We start from the raw sequence: 17602 nt of genomic DNA, 5'->3' as shown, positions 1-17602 counted from the left end.
TGGTGAGCTGAGCTGAGTGGGCTCCATGCTTGCCGTGGTATGGTGTCTGCACGGAAAAAAGGCGTGAAACGATTGTCTGCCATTGCTTTCACGGAGGGAAAGGCGACTGACGACATGTACCCAAAACCACCTGCAACAACCATCAGGCATTGGGAGCTTAACCCAGAATTCCAATGGGTGGCGGAGACTGTGGAAACTGTGGGATAGCTACCCACAGTGCACCGCTCCGTAAGTCGATACTAGCCACAGTAGTGAGGACGCACTCCACCGACTTAATGCACTTAGTGTGGACATACACAATTGACTGTATAAAATCGATTTCTAAAAATAGACTTCTATAAAATCGACCTAATTTTGTAGTGTAGATGTACCCTAAAAAAGTAGCATTAAAATCTTTCCAGTAGCTACAGCTGATTATTGCATATAAAGTAAGAAGTGTGAGAACAAATTTTTCAGGTACAGTAACATGGCACTGTGCTCACCAGTGCCAAGAAGACAACAATGTGGAGTGGAGCTGGTGGAATAGTTTAGAGCTTATGCAGAAGGTTGTCCAGGTCAAGGAATTTTTGGCAAAGAATCATATAAATTTAAGGCTGGAGGGCACCTGGAGAGGTCATTAAGTTCATCCCCTTGCGCTAAGGCAGGATTAAATAAACCTAGACCATCCTTGACAGAAGTTTGTCTCATCTGTTTTTAAAAACCTCCAATGACAGAGATTCCACCATGTCTCTTGGAAGCCTATTCCAATATTTAATTATTTTTATAGTTAGAAATTTTTTCCTAATATCTAACCTAACTCTCCCTTGGTGCAGATTAAGCCCATTACTTCTTCTCTTACCTTTGGTGGACATGGAGAGCAATTGATCACTGTCCTCTTGATAAGAACCTTAACATATTAAGACTAATCAATTCCCCTCTCACTCTTCTGTTCACTTGACTAAGAGAGCCTAGTCTTTTCACCTTTCCTCATAGGTCAGGTTTTCTTAACCTTTTGTCATTTTTGTTGCTTTCCTCTGGACTCTTTCCAATTTATCCACATCTTTCTTAAAATGTGACGCCCAAAACTGGACATTCCAGCTTTGGCCGAGTGCTAAGTAGGGTGGGACAATTACCTCTCATGTCCTACATACAACACTCCTGTTAGTACACCCCAGAATTATATTCGCCTTTTTTGCAACTGTATCACATTGTTGACTTATATGCAATTTGTGATCCACTAAAATCCCCAGATCCTTTTCTGCAGTATTACTGCCCAACTAGTTATTCCCCATTTCATAGCTGTGCATTGATTTTTTCTTCCTAAGTGCACTACTTTGCACTTGTCTTTATCAAATTTTATCTTATTGATTTCAGACCATTTCTCCAAATTATCAAGCTCATTTTGAATTCTAATCCTGTCCTTCAAAGTGCTTTAAACCCATCCCATCTTGGTGACATCTGCAAATTTTATAATACTCTCCACTACATTATCCAAGTCATTTATGAAAATATTGAATAATACCAGACCTACAACAGACCCCTTCTTGACCCCACAATGGGACTATGTCAAAAGCCTTACTAAATATCAAGATATTATTTATCATGTTACTGCTTCCCCCATCCACTAGGCCAGTAACCATGCCAAAGAAGCAAATTAGTTTTGTTTGGCATGATTTGTTCTTAAGTAATAGCCAACATGGATTTGTCATCACCCTATTATTCTCTAGGTGCTTACAGATTAATTGTTTAATAATTTATCCCAGTATCTTTCTAGGTATCAAAGTTAGACTGACTGGTTTATCATTCCCCAGGTCCTCTTTGTTCTCCTTTTTAAAGATAGGCAAACATAATGCCTTTCTCCAGTCCTTTGGGATCTCACCTGTCCTCCATGAATTTTCAGAGATAATCTCTAATGGTTCCAAAATTGATTCTGCTAGTTCCTTTAGTACCCTAGGATGAAATTCATCAAGCCTTGCTGACTTGAATCCATTTAACTCATCTAAATATTCTTTAACCTGTTCTTTCCCTACTTTGGCTTATGTTCCTTCCCCTTTGTTGTTAATATGAATTGTGTGTCACCATTAACCTATTTAGTGAACACTAAAGCAAAACAGGCCTTAAACCCTTCAGCCTTCTTGATGTCATACATTATTAGCTCTCCTTTCCCACTAAGTAGTGGACTTATACTTGATTTAATCTTTCTCTTGCTCCTAATTTATTTATAGAACCTCTTCTTGCCTTTTATGTTCCTTGCTAGATGTAACTCATTTTGTGACTTAGCCTTTCTGATTTTATCCCCACGTGCTTGTGCGCCTCTTTTGTGCTCATCCTTAGCAATTTGTCCATGTTTCCACTTTTTATAGAATTTTTTTTTATTTTCCAATAATTAAAGGGCTCTTGATGCAGCTATATTGGCCTCTAACTATTTTTTCTCTCCTTCCTTTGCATCAGGATTGTAAGCTGTTGTGTCTTAAATATTGTCTCTGAGAAACTGTGATTTCTCCTGAACTTCTTTTTTTCCCTTAGATTTTTTTTTCCATGTAATACTACCTACTAGTTTTCTGAGTTTGTAAAAGTCTCCTTTTTTGAAGCCTTATTCTGCTGCTCCTTCCTTTCCTTAGAATCATAAAATCTATCACTTCACAATCACTTTCACCCACAACTCCTCCAGATTCACAACCAATTCCTCCCTGTTAGTCAGAATCAATCTAAAATGGCTGCCCTCCCTCAGTAATTCCTCCACCTTCTGAAACAAGAAATTTTCCCCAACACATTCCAGTAACTTACTGGACATTTTGCGTTTTGCTGAACTACTTTTCCAACAGATGCCTGGTTAGTTAAAGTCCCCAATTACTACCAGGTCTTAAGTTTTGGATATTTCTGTTATTTATTCTAAAAATGCCTCATTAACCTCCTTCTAGTGATTTTGTGCTCTGTAATAAGACCTCTACATGAGGTCACTCTGTTTTTTTTCTCCTTTTATCTTCAACACACACTCTCCCCGCCTTAGTATGACTATAGACTTTCAACTTGTCTGTGTGATAGTGAAACAGGAAAATGGTCAAACCTCCAGCAGACTGTACAATCTGTGACGTTTTCTGTCTGCGGTTTGCTAGTCTCCAATATAATCTGCTCTGTACTTTATTTTGAATTAGGAATAGGTTGGCTGAAAGGTGGTAATTTTATGTTCTGTGATTCATCCCCTAATGAGATGTCAATATGGTCAGAGAACTTAAATATATTATGTCTCCTTCTCCCTCCCCACCCCCTTCCGGTCTGTCTGTATCACTTGTCTTCTCAGGCCCTGATCCTGCAATCAGATCCATATGGCTGGATCCCAGCACCTGAGCAGAGTCTCCTTTCACCTGCATGAATTCTGATCAGGATAAGGACAAGTGTTCATCTCAGAATCCTCAGATATCTCCTCCCCTCCTGCTGATATTTGCAGAAGCAAAGTTCTGTTTCTTCCCTAGTTTTAGGACTAGACATCTACCTCCACAAATAGTCTCTTTGCCAAAACATAATCTTGCCATATTTTTAAAAGGCAGATATATCATCTGAATATTTATCTATTTTAGAGTTTGAAACAATAATTCACTAAGTATTTGATTGTAGAGAGCAAGACTCCTACCTTACACACACCTGCATAGTCTTCACAAACCTTGGTACCAGCCATGCAGGAATGAGTGTGCACTGCACAGCTGCTACTCTGTCTCCAAAGCAGGTGCACAGAAAGTGGACAGAGCATTAGCTACCGACCAATCTGCCAGCCAGTGATGTTGAACCTGCATGGAGAAAGTGGATAAAAAATTCCAAATATTCCATTCTTTGGGAAGCAGAGGTTTTGTTCCTAGATGAATTAGGCTATTGACACACACACAAGTCACCAGATCCAGGGAGTGGAAATGGAAAAAAAATCCAAAAAACTTATATTTTAAAAAGAGCTAGAGATCATCAGAGTCCTGCAGAGACTCAAGGACATGTGTGCCACTCGTGTGAAAAACGTTGACAGATCTGATGGGTTTTTTTCATAGAGCTGCTGTGCTGAGGAGAATTTGTATAGTGTGTAAAAACTAAAATGAAAATGTTTGTTTCCCTTTCTACTTGGTGAAAGTAGAGGAAGATTCTCTAAAATTTTGATTTGTTGTTTTAGGGTCTTTAACATGGCAGAAGGTAAAAACCAATGGCATTGCACCTCAGACCCTCAGACACAGTTCAGCAGTAGTAGGAGAAAATATCTATGTCTATGGTGGAGTTCATTATGGAAAAGCTGTTGATGACCTGTATATGTTCAGTACTGGTAAGTAAATCTACTCTGTTATAAGAAATCATTACTCAGATTCTAGGAAAATATCTTTGAGTCCCATTCTTGCAAAACCATACGTAGAATATTTTTTTCACAGAAAGATGCATCTTCCAGGCCAATGAAAAATCCCTGCATTAAAAATCTAAACATTTTACCAGCATAAGAACAGTGGGTTCTATATATCATAAACTTGACCAGCTAAAGACAGTTTACAAATTAGTTTGAAGACTTACTTTTGTTCCTCATACTAAGATTTCTCAAAAAGGCTTCAACTTAGCCTTCATTTCCCTGGGCTCATGCAGGTACATAGATGTCTAAATGATAGCATTTGTACCCACAATTAATAGCAGGTACAATTTTTGTGAACCTAAATTTGTGCCTTCAAAAATGGAAGCCAGCCTCAAAATTAGGCCCTTTAAATCTTTTTTTTTTTTTTTTTTTTTGCATCTGCCATATGAACATAGAACAATTTCTTAATCATCAGTAACTTGCTTGTTGTCTTTCATATTATGCACATGAGGTGAGACCCAAGAGTGAGCATATAGGCCAACATTTTTCAACTTTGGCACTTAATTTTTTTTTAAACATTGGTGATATTGCAAGTAAAATACATACTACCTTCCTATAGCGGACTACAAAACTACAAAATCTCTCTTACACCTCACATTCTATTCATGTGAATTATTGTGCTCTGAAAAATATGCGGCCATATTGTGCCCGCAATTTTTAAGCAGAACTCATGACTGAAGTCCAGAAAAAACAATTATATGTTAAATCAATTGGGTTTTATGTATTACTGTTAGTTCAGCATATTAGTAATGTCTTGTTTGCATTGCTGTTACTATATCCTGTAATTTAAAATTCTATATTATGTTTCAGTATCTCTCAGCTGGACCCCAGTCAAAACCACTGGTTCAGCACCTGGTGCCAGGTTAGTGATTTTCTAAGACTACCCTCATAGGGAATAAGGGATTAAATGATTAAGGGGACTGGATCAAAATGGAGTCACATGCTCAGAAGGTTTTGCCAATTAGCTCCAATTTCTACCCAAAAATAGCAAAAGTGTACATCATATTTGGAATAATGTTGTGCTTCTTTCTGAGATTCACAAAGAAACAATGGCAACTTTTTAATATAGTCACACAAAAAGAATTCATTAAAATTATGTTTAGGCTGTGATAAAGCAAGGTGGTGCACAGGTAGGGAAGAAATGTACTGAATTCTTCTGTACTGACAAAATAGGCCACATACAGAAAGTCAACTATAGGCTCCTTGGGCCATTAAGTTAGAGAACAAGGTGTGTTCACACCATAGCAATGCTTTGGATCTGGGGAAAAAAATATCAGGCTCAAAATAGAAAGAACTTTTGAAGGAGAAATTTTCCTGGACATTCAAGACTAAAGAGAAAAAACTTTTATCTAAAAAAAAAAATCAGCAAATATTTCACTTAAAAAAAACCCCCAAAACTCCAGTCTATTTAGCTGACTTCTGAAGAATTGTTGTGCACAATCTGGAAACTAAGCAAAGATATTTTTAATCCCTGCTTTAAGTACAAATCTCAGTGCCGCCTCAATGATAGAGCCATTACCAATACTCAGTCATTACCTCAGCCATTACCAATACCACTCCATAACTCAGTGCTTATGTAATACTAATTGGATTACTTTAAAATAATTCTTCACTTCACAGAATAAGAAATGTCACTTTCATTATTAATATTCTGTAATTTAATGCTGTGTTTTGGCATGTGTTTTGCATAAAACAGTGAAGAAACACAAAATGACAAATTAACAGTTATTGTGAACTGTATTGAAGGGTCAGAATCTTCACTCATTTCTCAAGCCTTTTTCTTGAAGGTTTATTTTCAAAGAGAAGCTTTTGAACAATTAAAAACAAAATAAAGATTAAATCCCATTAGGCATGACAAATATGTATTGCTTTAGTGCTGCTAAACCTGCATGTAGTTGGAGAAACATTGAAACAATATCACTTTCCATAACCTCATACACTGTAAAAGTGGCTGCATTATTTTTGCTAGATCTGGCAATCTCCAGAGTGAGTTTGAAAAGAAGAAATGTACAATCTTTTGTCACTGTTTTAGGGAAATTTCATATAGCCCTACTGAGCTTTGACTTCATTTTCCTGCCATGTCAGTAGAATCATTGACACATAAGAGGCACAGACAAGTGTTTCATAAAGAAAAATAAAAAATATGGTTAGCTTTTATTTGAGAACATAAACTGCATGTGTTGGGGTCTTTGGGCTTTTTTCAGTATGTGGATATATCAGGATCAGTATGTGGATATATCTACCTGCCTAGGATAGCTCCCTATCACAGATTCACTGCTTGCTGTTTCCCCAACTGTCCCTCTGCACTCCAGCATGGGATTGTGCCCATTCTCCGTACAGAGGAACAGGACAGAGAGGCTCCTTGTGTTCTTTCCCTACCTCTTGTGTGCCTGCAGGGTATGGGCTACAATCTGGATCTAAATATTAAAGATGTTTGTTTCTTACAGTTTAACAATACAAAACAGTATATTTTTAAAACAGTATTGGAAAAACGCTATATATATTACATATATACACACACAATAGATTTTGCCTGCCTATTAAGATTTCCCAACACATCCTCACCACAGAAACTAAGGAGTGAATGGTACAGAGACTGAACCACTGTTTCATCCCTAGAATGTCAATCTGAGTCTCAGTTGAAGCACGTTGGTGGAATAATGTGGGGAGTTTGCATGAGCTCTACTCCGGCTTTTTTTTTTTTTCCTTCATAAATGGAAGACTTCAGTCTCCAATTCAGCCAATCCAGCACCTTCGATAAGCACTAACGTCACACGTACAAACAAAAATGTTAAATCCATAAGCACTAACGTCACACTTACAAACAAAAATGTTAAATCCTAGCTAATTTACAGCCAAGCTTCTTGTGACTATTCTCAGTCATTAATTAATTAAGCTCCAAACTAATTCTTAAAATGTGAGGAAAACTTCTATTTAGGTCATCTTCTCCAGCTCCCTGTCAGTTCAGGATGTTTCAAACAGTCAATTTTTTGGACTTTGTTCTGTCTAGTTTTAAAACAACTGAAAATCGTTCCCTTAGGAGACTAATCTATAGTCTAATAGACTTCACTACTAGGACATTTTCCCCCAATGATGGACCAGATTCTGCTCACAGTTATATTGTGAAATCTGAGTGGAACTCAATGGGAGTTAAACCTAGATGCTGACAGCAAGTTTTGTCCCATTAAGTCTACATTTTCCTTTCGTAGATTTCAATTAATTTAATTACTCCTAGGTATAGTTCCTTGGAGTCACATATAGTTTTACAAAAATATTGAAGTTTAATGGCTCTGTCTGCCAAGTTCTAATTTCTAAGATCAAACAAGGAAGTTTCTGCTCTTTGTTCAGGGGACAACAGTCATTCTTTCCATGCTTTTTCTTTTCTCTATTTCTCATTTTCCTCTGTTTATAGAGACCATGTAGCACCAGATTTTTATATAATTCTTGACATAATGGGAGTGTCTCTCTCTACAACACAAGATTGTGGCAAGTGTTGCCTTGGAAAACATTCAAATTCTGAAAGCATGATAACTGGTGTTATATATTTAGTATAAAGCCTTAGACTCCTTGCAATAAAAGTAGGGTTCACTGAGAGCTCATTGAGTGTAAGGACAAACAGCAAGAACGGTACAACAAAAAGCCCAGCTGGCTTTTTTTCATGGGGTTCCAGGTGCAGTCCAGACTAGTGGAGGGTTGTCTCACTACTTGCCCTGCTAACAATGCTTTGCCGCTGAAGCTTCCAGACTGGGATGCTCAGAGCCAGCCCACAAGCTTGTAGGCCACACCCTGAGTGTGTGTGCTACATAGCCAGCCCTGGTTCAGCAACTCTGATCCCAGCAGCCCATCTATAGACCCACTCTGGTGTCTACCAGTCTCAGTTACAACCAGCAAGGGACCCCAACACGCACCCAATCCCAAATTGTCCCAATGTTCAGCCCGCTCCTGGATAGTTCAGAGAAATAATAAGGTTAATTTGTTCCTTTACAGAGAAGGAAGCATATCACAGCTTATTAACTCAAATGAGGTAACGACACCCTTCCCTGCAAACACAGCACTGAGGTGGGCTATAGTAAAACAAATTTAATAGCAGGACATAGGTTAAGTGATGTCAAGTAAAAGGAATATAGTTAGAAAGGGTACAAGCAAGTAAGAGTGAAAACACATCTAAAAGTCTAAAACTTAATCTAGCAGGGTACAGGTTTTGTTGAAGATGGTCTCTCTCGACACTCGTTCCTCTCGCCAGTCATTCTTCTTCCCAGCCATGGTGACTTTCATTCAGTCAGGACCTTCAACAGAAGTACATGATGCAGGCTTCCCTTGTCTTTCTAAGTGAAAGATCTTTGTCTAAACAGGTTTCTTACCTGTATTCAGTTTCCAGAGACTTCAACCCCATCTTTCTCAGCTAGCAAGAGCTCTGTTCCCTTGAGTCTGTCTAGTGATGGATGACCAAGATGGCTTCTATCATTGCTTTTATCTTCAAAAGTTCAATGACCTCATGCTGATTTTCCCTTCATGTGGGTTTCCCATCCCCCTGTATGTAAATGGGGCTTCCATTGCTTTGATTCCACTGTGCTTAATTTACATAGGAGACACTATGTACTCTAGACTGGGCTCTGGCCATAGGAGACTGTGTTCCTAGGAGACTGGTAGATAGCTGCCTTCTCTCCAGTCTGACAGGGAATCTGTGTCTCCTGGTTTAGTCACAGGCTTTAAAGCATAATATCATTAAGTATCTATATTTCTTCATATAGTATTACTACATGCATGTCAGTGACATTAATCACCAGTGTGTCATTAACTTTTAGAAAAGACCTCACTCTATACACTTTTTAACACAGTAATGTAGTATACAAGTGATTCAATTGCTTATCACTTGAGTATCAATGCCCCCGGCAATGATGCAATAGGATTTAGCCACTGGCTACTCCACAGGCATCACTTCAAAGTTCCCTAAACCCCAAAACTGTGGCAGGATATATTTCTTCCCCCTTTGGGTAGGACGTGGGATAGGGACCACAGTGTCCATTGCTAACCTATAAAATGCCTCTTGTATTACAGGCAAGGGGTGGAGACAAACTTTCTAGAGTCCTGCAGGTCTTTCTCTTTTTTGAGACAATTCACAAGACCTGCAATAATCTCCCACCTCATTCTGTGTCCCTGACCAGTAGAAATATTTCTTTAACCTCTCATAGGTTCTCTGGTCCCCTAAGTGACCAGCAAAAGGACAGTCCTGGTGCTGGGCAGGTACAACCAGCTGCTTGTAAGGTTTTCCAGGGCTTTTCCACCAGGGGAAATTCCCTGCATAGTCTCCCTGCTTTTCAAAAAACATTTCCCAATTTCCCTTCAGTGGGGGAATCCCTTCAGGACATATCCCTTTATGCACCCTAGAATAGGGTCTGCCCTTCGTTCATCTGAAAAACACTGGCATGTGGGACAGATTCTTCAGTAACAGGAGTTAATTCTTCCCATCCTCCAGCTCTCAGAGCATACTACTTTCCTTTGCTATGCAAGAGCTGGCCTCGGCACCTCCCACACTTGAAAGCACATTGCTTCTTCCCGCTGAGCTAGGGCTGTCCCATTCCCTGACAGCTATTTCTTTATCTACACAATTCTCTGAGATCATGGGACAATTATTCGTTTTTACTATGGGTTACAATTTTAACAATTTTGTACATATTAAGAATATCATTTCCCACCAGCATTGCTGTGGGAATGCTTTCTAACTACCCCAGCCTTCAAGGTAACTTTCGAGCCTTCCCAATCCAAATGTACTTTAGCCAGAGTTACAGGGATTTTATATTTCCCCAATGCCAGGAGCTCTACATTCTCACCAGGTAACATATTAGTTTTTCTGACCATGCTTTCCCTGACCAGAGAAATTTGTGCACCACCAGTGTTTCTCCAGGCTGTGAATTCCCTGCCATTTAGTTCAGCAATGTTGATAAATGCCAGTTCCACCTCCCCAGATTCAGACCCCACAAAATTAACCAGGGGTCAGCATGAACCTCTGTATGTCATAACTGGGATGTGGGCAGTCAGACCTAGCGGTCAGAGCAGGGGTCAGGCCTGGTCAGGTACCAGAGGGCCAGAATCCAAGACTGGCCAGAGGGCAAAACAAGACCCAGGCATCAGGAGATGGGCAGATTTGGAAACCAGAGTCTGTGGTCTCTTGCACACAGGTCTGAAGCTGAAACAGGCAGGCAGTCTGACTTAAGTACTGTGCCAGCCAATCAGTGGGCTGTGAGGAACTGCCACTTAGGTCCTGCTGGTGTTACTTCCTGCTGAGTCCAGCCTCACAGGGTCCTCCTGCCAGAGCCCAGCCTAAACCTCCTGTGGTGATGTGGAGCTTTCAATGGCCCAGATACCCCATAGTACAGTGTGTTAATAGTCACAGTATTAACCTGGGTGGGGGCTAAATGTTTTGGGGTTTTTTTAGCTTAGAGCAATTATGCTCAATAGAGTTACACTGATAGCACCCTCTTTGACCATTCTCCTGCACAGGAGGTCTGTGATGGGGATTTCTAGGAGGGGAACAATTCTGGGAAGGTGAGTGCCTGGGCTTCTCATTGCCCTCCGTCTTCCCAGGGATAAAAGAAGGGCGCCCCCCCTTTACACCAAGCTTCTGCCCGTCCTTCTCTGTCTTGCCCTCATCAGACTTTTGGGCTTGCACAAAGGAATCAGGATGTCAGCTTCCTGTACAGAATGTAGAGATTTATCCCATACTGTGTTTCTGATTTCCCCAGAACGTTTGAGCAAAGAGGTCAAACAACTGGACACAGTTCTCAGCCCCTTGTCCCTTTGCCTGTTCTAATTCAATCTCGCATTTTATAGACATACTCACTATGACTCATGCCAGCACTTTACCTGAGATTTCTGAATTTCAACCTTTACACCTCAATAGTAATTTGAAACCTTTGCAAGACAGCTTTTTTAATTCGGGATATTTCAAAGCTTGTTCAATTGGCATTTCATTAAATACATTTAAGGTTTTATCAGACAACCTTGCAATCAATGTGGGGTCTTTCTTGTGTTCTGAAACTACAGTATGATCCTCACATAACCTTTCAAAAGTGGTAAAGTATTCTTATACAGTCTGCTTCTTTATGTGCAGGGCAGAGCTTCTCCCAGGTGGGTGTTCCTTGGATGGAGGGAGCACTTGGGAACTCTGGGATCTTCCCCTACTTGTAAATTATGCTCTGGTCATGCAGCTTTTCCTTCCCATTTTCTTGGGTTCCTTTTCTTTCAGCTTCATGGCATGTTGGTGAGCAGCTCGTTCTGCTTCCGGACCCACCAGTGTGTTTCTTCTTGCTGCTGCCTTTCTGCTTCCCTCTCCTGGGCTTTCATGTCTGCTTCCCACTTTTGGTGTTCACACTCTTGTCTTTCTGTTCAGCTAATCATTTTTGGGGTTCATGCACCTCTCTCATTTTGTCATTCTCCAACTTGGCCCGCAATAAGAGCTAGTCTACACTAGAAGTGCTACGGCGGTAGCCACTGTAGCGCGTCTGGTGAAGGCGTTTTATGCTGATGGGAGAGGGCTCTCCCATCGGCATAATAAAACCACCTTCATAAGAGGCAGTAGCTGTGTTGGCGGAAGAAGCTCTCCCACTGACATAGCGCTGGCCACACTGGCTCTTAAGTCGGTGTAACTTACATCGCTCAGCTTATTCACACCCCTGAGTGACAAGTTATACCGACATAAGAGGTAGTGTATACAAACCCTAACTTTGTAGTTGCTGACATTCCTGTTTTCATCTTTACGTTTGTTCTATTTCCCTTACCCAAAATAAACAAACAGAAAATAATAAAACTGTAACCTTTCTTTTACTGTTCCCAGCCTTCACACTTGAGAATCACTTAAAATTGTTACACCAGTGATTAAAGTGTAATACTCAGTTAAAATAGCAAGCTGTGTGTAAACCTTGGTTTGACTATGCCACTGTCACCTTCTTGTAGGGTGACCAGATGTCCCAATTTGATAGGGACAGTCCCAATTTTGGGGTCTTTTTCTTATATGGGCTCCTATTACCCCCTACCCCCTGTCCCAATTTTTCACACTTGCTGTCTGGTCACCCTGCCTTCTTGGGTGCAATCCAGACTGGTGAGGTGTCGTGCCACCTCATACCCTGAACTACTGAGTGCCTCAATGTTTTGCTACTGTAGCTCCCAGAATGGGACACTGTTAGCAACAAGCACACAGGTCACGCTCTGAGTGTCTGTGTTATGCAGCCAGCCCTGGTTCAGCAATCCTGACCCCAGCAGCCTGTCTGCAGCCCCTCAATCTTTATAGACCAGTAAACCTTTGAAATGGATTCTTCTAAAGGTTACCCCTGAAAGTAAAGTTTATTTAAGCTGTGAGGAAGGTGACATGGAGTCTAATGGTGAAGGAAGCTCCAAGTTTTTTCTTCCCCTCCTGCTGTTGGCTAAATGCAAATTGTTCTGTTTCCTTCAGTCTCCCCCTCCCGCCACCTTGTTAGTTTGATGGCCCTGTTTACAGCATATATGCAAATTGGAGTAAACACATATTCTTTTGTTTAAAGCAGACTTTGCTTAAGCACTGCTTGTGAAACACATTTTAAGAATATAATTCTGGCACATATCATAACTCTTAATACCCACCACATACATACAACACACAAGAATATTAATGATAAATGAGTTATTAGTTTTCAAGTGATACCTCAGAAGGCATATTTTGTACAAAGATTACTACAGTGTGTGTAGGCTGTGAATACAGGGGTGCTTCGAGTTACAGGTATACTTTTAAATTAAGGGATTTCTAATATTGTGCCTGGGGATGATTTGCTTTATTGGCTTTTCTCACTTGTTGCACCTTTGCTGATAGAATCAAGAAAGTTTCATTGTGAAATTAATCCCATAATCCCTTGTCACCCTCTATGAGAGCTTCTTATTTTTTCATAGTGCTTTGTTATTTCTGTTTTAAACTAAATTCATTCATGATGACTGACAGAATGATTAGTACAGGTTTGAGCATGACTCAGACACGTTAATAATCCAAGATCTTTACCCCCTTCTTGTTTTTCCCTTCAGTTTAATTACAAATCTAAATTAGGGAAACATATGACTGTACTATGATGATTAATTGTAGAGGCAAATGTGATGCTTAAAAGCAGGAATTGTTGCACTGTATTTATAAATAGCAGATGAGGAGCTTTAGATCAGATTTAGCCCTGCAATTGTTTTTTGCACTCTGTATGCTAGAGTTGAATTTGGCTCTGTGCGATTTGAATATATATATATATATAGAATGCAGAATTAAAAAATTTAGTGTCCAGAAGTGTTGATGGCAAAGATTCCAGTTATATAATCACATCAATAAATAGCCATGTGATTTTCAGCAATCTTTCAAAGTACTTTAAATCCAGTAATTGTCATGGAAATTAAATATTTCTCATACATTTGCATTTACCATGAAAAATGTTTTACTCTAAAATCACAAGTTCTGCTTTATATATCAGGTGCACAAAGAATTGGTTGTCAAATAGAATTTATTCTGACCCTGGCTCTGTATCTATATTTCGATGACATGGGATTACTCATGGCAAAGAAAACAAGGGGGTGGGGAATTAGTAAATAAGCTTAAATCTTCGCACCTGCCCAAAGCTTGATTAAATAGGCTTCCCACAGAGGAGTTCTGCAAGGGCTATGGGGAATAGAACCTTCCTTTGAAGGTCTTGGAGTGCAGCATCCTACTCAGGAATGTGTGACACACACAGACACACACGCTGCCCTTCAACTGCAGCAGATCAAGACTCCATGAAGCAGTGCTCCACAATTCAGAACTTCCTTTGCAGCTCTCCACATCCTGCTCCTGCTGTTTACTATGAGCCAACAAGAAGCTGGCCAAAGTAAATAGGTTAGGGAATCTTTAAAGTAGTTTCTTTTTCCTCTCAGCCAAAATGTTGCAAGTTATGATTGAGATGCATTGGCAAGGCTATGTGGCTGTTCACTAAGTGTCTCTTCCCTGCCATCAGTGTCACTTTCATTAACACCGTAGAAACTTTGAGTTCCAGTTCTGCACTAAGCTCAGTGGACCTTCACACCTACATGGAGACTCAATTAAGGTCATTGGGATTCTTTAGCAATGGTCTTGTCTACACCCAAAAGTTGTTACAACTTTAACTATATTGGTATTGGGTTTTCCGTGGCCAGGTGGCCTAGTAGCTGGTCTTTCAATCTGTAAGCCCAGAGAGGGTGGTAGGGGGACCCAGGCCCTCCCTCTCCACCAGGTCCCAGCCCAGGGCCCTATGTAGGTCTACCCCTAAACAGGAAAGATGGGTCTCCCTCCCAGTGTGTGTGGGTGAGTGTCAAGACCAGCTTCCATGGGTTACTTCCTACAAGTCTCTTTAGTTTGGAGCATGGCCTCACTAGTCCAGTTGCCCCACAGTTAGGGCTTATTTGCACACTCCCCTTGGCAGCGGAACCCTTACTTGCCTCAAATTGCTGTGCTGGCTGGAAGGTTATTGATCCATCTCAGCCAGCAGATAGCTCCTGCCATCTCACCACTCAGCTTCCCTTATTTTCTACCCCGTCCAGGCCTGGTATTGGCTGCAAGTATAGCAGGGCGGGGCTAGCTGAACCCAAAGATTTTCTTTAATCCCTGCCGTGCTGGACGGCAGTTGCTTTGCTCCTTCATAGGCCCTGATTCTGCAACTGATTGGGCCCTACGATAGGTGCAGTGGTTGCTTCCATGCTAACAATTGCAAGATCAGGGCCTAATTCTCCAACCCCCCAATATCTCTGTTACTCAAAATTTGTGCTCTAGCGAACCCCATATCCATAATTCTTATCAAAATTAGTAGTTACAAAATCCCAGTTTTGTAAAGATTTTGTGATGTTCCCTGAGACCTTAAAAATTAATAAATCAGGATTTATGTGTATCACTGCTGACTTGCACAGGAAATGATATCTAGTTTGTATTTTTCTCTATGCTGTATAAAAAAGGTTTGAAAGTCTTGTACAATTATATGTCTGTTCTTTATATTAGCAATGCAAGTCTTGCCTGAGCTGAAAGACTCTACAATGCCTGGAGAACTAGTGAAATGGTGACATCACAACACCCAAAAGAGTGCAGTTGTGGGGGAGGGATTTAGTTAGACTGTTGAAAATCTTTTGGGGGTGTGTTTTAGTAATAACTATTTAATTCCAATGACAAATTAACATTTGGAATTAAGGGAGCATTTGTTAAAAGATCGAGCATTCTCTTCAATCACAATAAACATCCCTTACACCTCCCAGGCTTGACAATCCAGAACCCTTATATTTCTATGGTGAAAAGCACGTATTAACAAAGCAAATGACAAACAAGGCATTTGGGCAGACTTTATGAAGAAAGGGACACAAGACCAATTTAAAAAAAATACTTCACAGATCACATTTAGGGTTAAACTGATTCCTGTAGCTTTTATATTTTAATAAAATGGTCACAGGCTAGACTTTTGAAGGTATTCAGGTGTCTAAAGCTGCAGATAGATGCTTAGTGGGATTTACAAAGGTGCCTAACACCTATTGATTTCAATGAAAATTAGGTGCCTGTGTGCTCTTAAAATCCAACTAGGCATCTATCTGTATGTATAAGCCTTTAATATACCTTTAAAACTCTGGCCCTACATCACTTTTGAATACTGCAAATCCTTATTCATGATGAAAGGATGATATTTTAATGGTGCTACTCATACATGCACTTGTAGGGCCAGCCTGTTCTATTAACATTTTGGGAAACTTTTTGGACTTGGAGAAAGCCAAACATATTCTCAATGCAAAAACTCTCTCCTCTCTGAATCAGGAAGAAATGGTAATCAATATGGTCAATGTGGACATTTCTAAAAGCTCTCTTTTACCAGAATTCTCCCATCTATTATTTTAAGGCTTCTCTTTCTCTTTTAGGATATAATTTAGTGTAGGAGTTTTCCTTCTATAAAGCCAATTTAAAACAGGGAATTGCTGTATCAGAGTTGACTATGGAGAAATGATTTCTCAGATGTACAGCTGTCTAGTCTTTGTTAATTATGCTTTAATTAGAGAACATAAGGGTTTTTTTCTTTTTTAACCAGATGATTTCTTTTGTTAAAGGGATTTGTTGTTGCCTTCTTATATCTTCATTTATCTGCACTGGCATATAACAGTCCCCAAAGATCACTTGAGAACCTCATGCCCTGCCCCACCCCTGACATGTCCCCTTCCTTTCTGCTCCCAAAATGTCCCTCACATAGGATGGGGCAAGAGGAGCTCATGTAGGGCTCATTACTCCATTCCTGTGCCAGCACACTCCCTGACATCCCTCAGGTTTAGGAGGTTGGAAAGGTGGGGAAAACCACCTAAGCCCACCACGCCACCTCCATGCACTGAGCCCCACGTTAGTGCACCTGGATTTAGCCCAAGATATTGAAAGGTGGATGAGGGAACCTCTCTCGAATGACAAGGAAAAATGGTTGAGTTGTTTATAGATGTAATGCACACAAGCACATGTGCAGCTACTATATGGAAATAAGAGCTAATGCTTCTTCAGAGAAGGGGAGGAAAGCACAGATGCTGTAACACTACACCTCTAAGAGTGTAACAAACAGAATATATTTTCCCCTATGTTGTTCTGACCTGTAGCAAATAGCAGTCTGGCTTCTTCCTGTTTCAGTAATTTTGCTTACTTAGTGAATGTTAGAAAAACAGTTGGCTTCAAATGTTATTTTATTCTTTTCAGGTCAGGCCATGCTTTTGCAACAGTTGGACAAGTAATATACATGTTTGGTGGTTGTTCGGGTGAAAATATTTACTGCACTGATTTGCATGCATTGGATACAGGTATCTTTTAGAATTGCAGATGATTTCCTTCTTAGTACATTTTATAGATATATAAAGTGTGAAAAAAGAAGAGGAGTATCACAGACCTGTCTTACAGATCCCGTGGTACTATTTCTAACCTCCGAGCAGGATCCAGAGTTGGTGCAGAATTGTTCTGCAGCCAATACTCCGTTCTGAGGACAGGAGTAGGCCCCGCAGCCTTAGTGCCCCTTCCACTGATAGAGAGATTGGAGAATCTGCACAACAGTAGGTACTTCAGTCAGACCCCCAAAGATCTGCTGCCTGTATGTGGCTGTGCAAGACCTTCTTCTGTACTGGACTCTACACAATGCAGAAGAGCCTGCACCCACTTTGTGAGCTCTTGGATTGTTTCTTCCTGGCCCCTGTGCTGCAGAACTACCAAGGTTCATCTGTGTTAGTGGGCACCTACAG

General features: G+C 40.3%; 1 protein-coding gene across 1 annotated transcript in view; it reads left to right on the top strand.

The window, feature by feature from the left end:
* The window catches only part of LOC122465761 (tip elongation aberrant protein 1-like), a 34232-nt gene extending 17051 nt beyond the window's left edge, over positions 1–17181 (top strand). The window contains exons 7-9 of the mRNA XM_043546240.1: positions 4133–4279; positions 5165–5216; positions 17070–17181. Coding sequence (XP_043402175.1) covers positions 4133–4279; positions 5165–5216; positions 17070–17181 — 311 coding nt within the window. The remainder of the gene's footprint in view (positions 1–4132; positions 4280–5164; positions 5217–17069) is intronic.
* Positions 17182–17602: the final 421 nt, after the last annotated feature.

This window comes from Chelonia mydas, chromosome 5 (genome assembly GCF_015237465.2).
Source record: "Chelonia mydas isolate rCheMyd1 chromosome 5, rCheMyd1.pri.v2, whole genome shotgun sequence".
In the NCBI taxonomy this organism is placed as follows: domain Eukaryota; kingdom Metazoa; phylum Chordata; order Testudines; family Cheloniidae; genus Chelonia; species Chelonia mydas.
The sequence above is the reverse complement of the archived record's forward strand: the minus strand, read 5'-3'. Positions and strand labels throughout refer to the sequence as shown.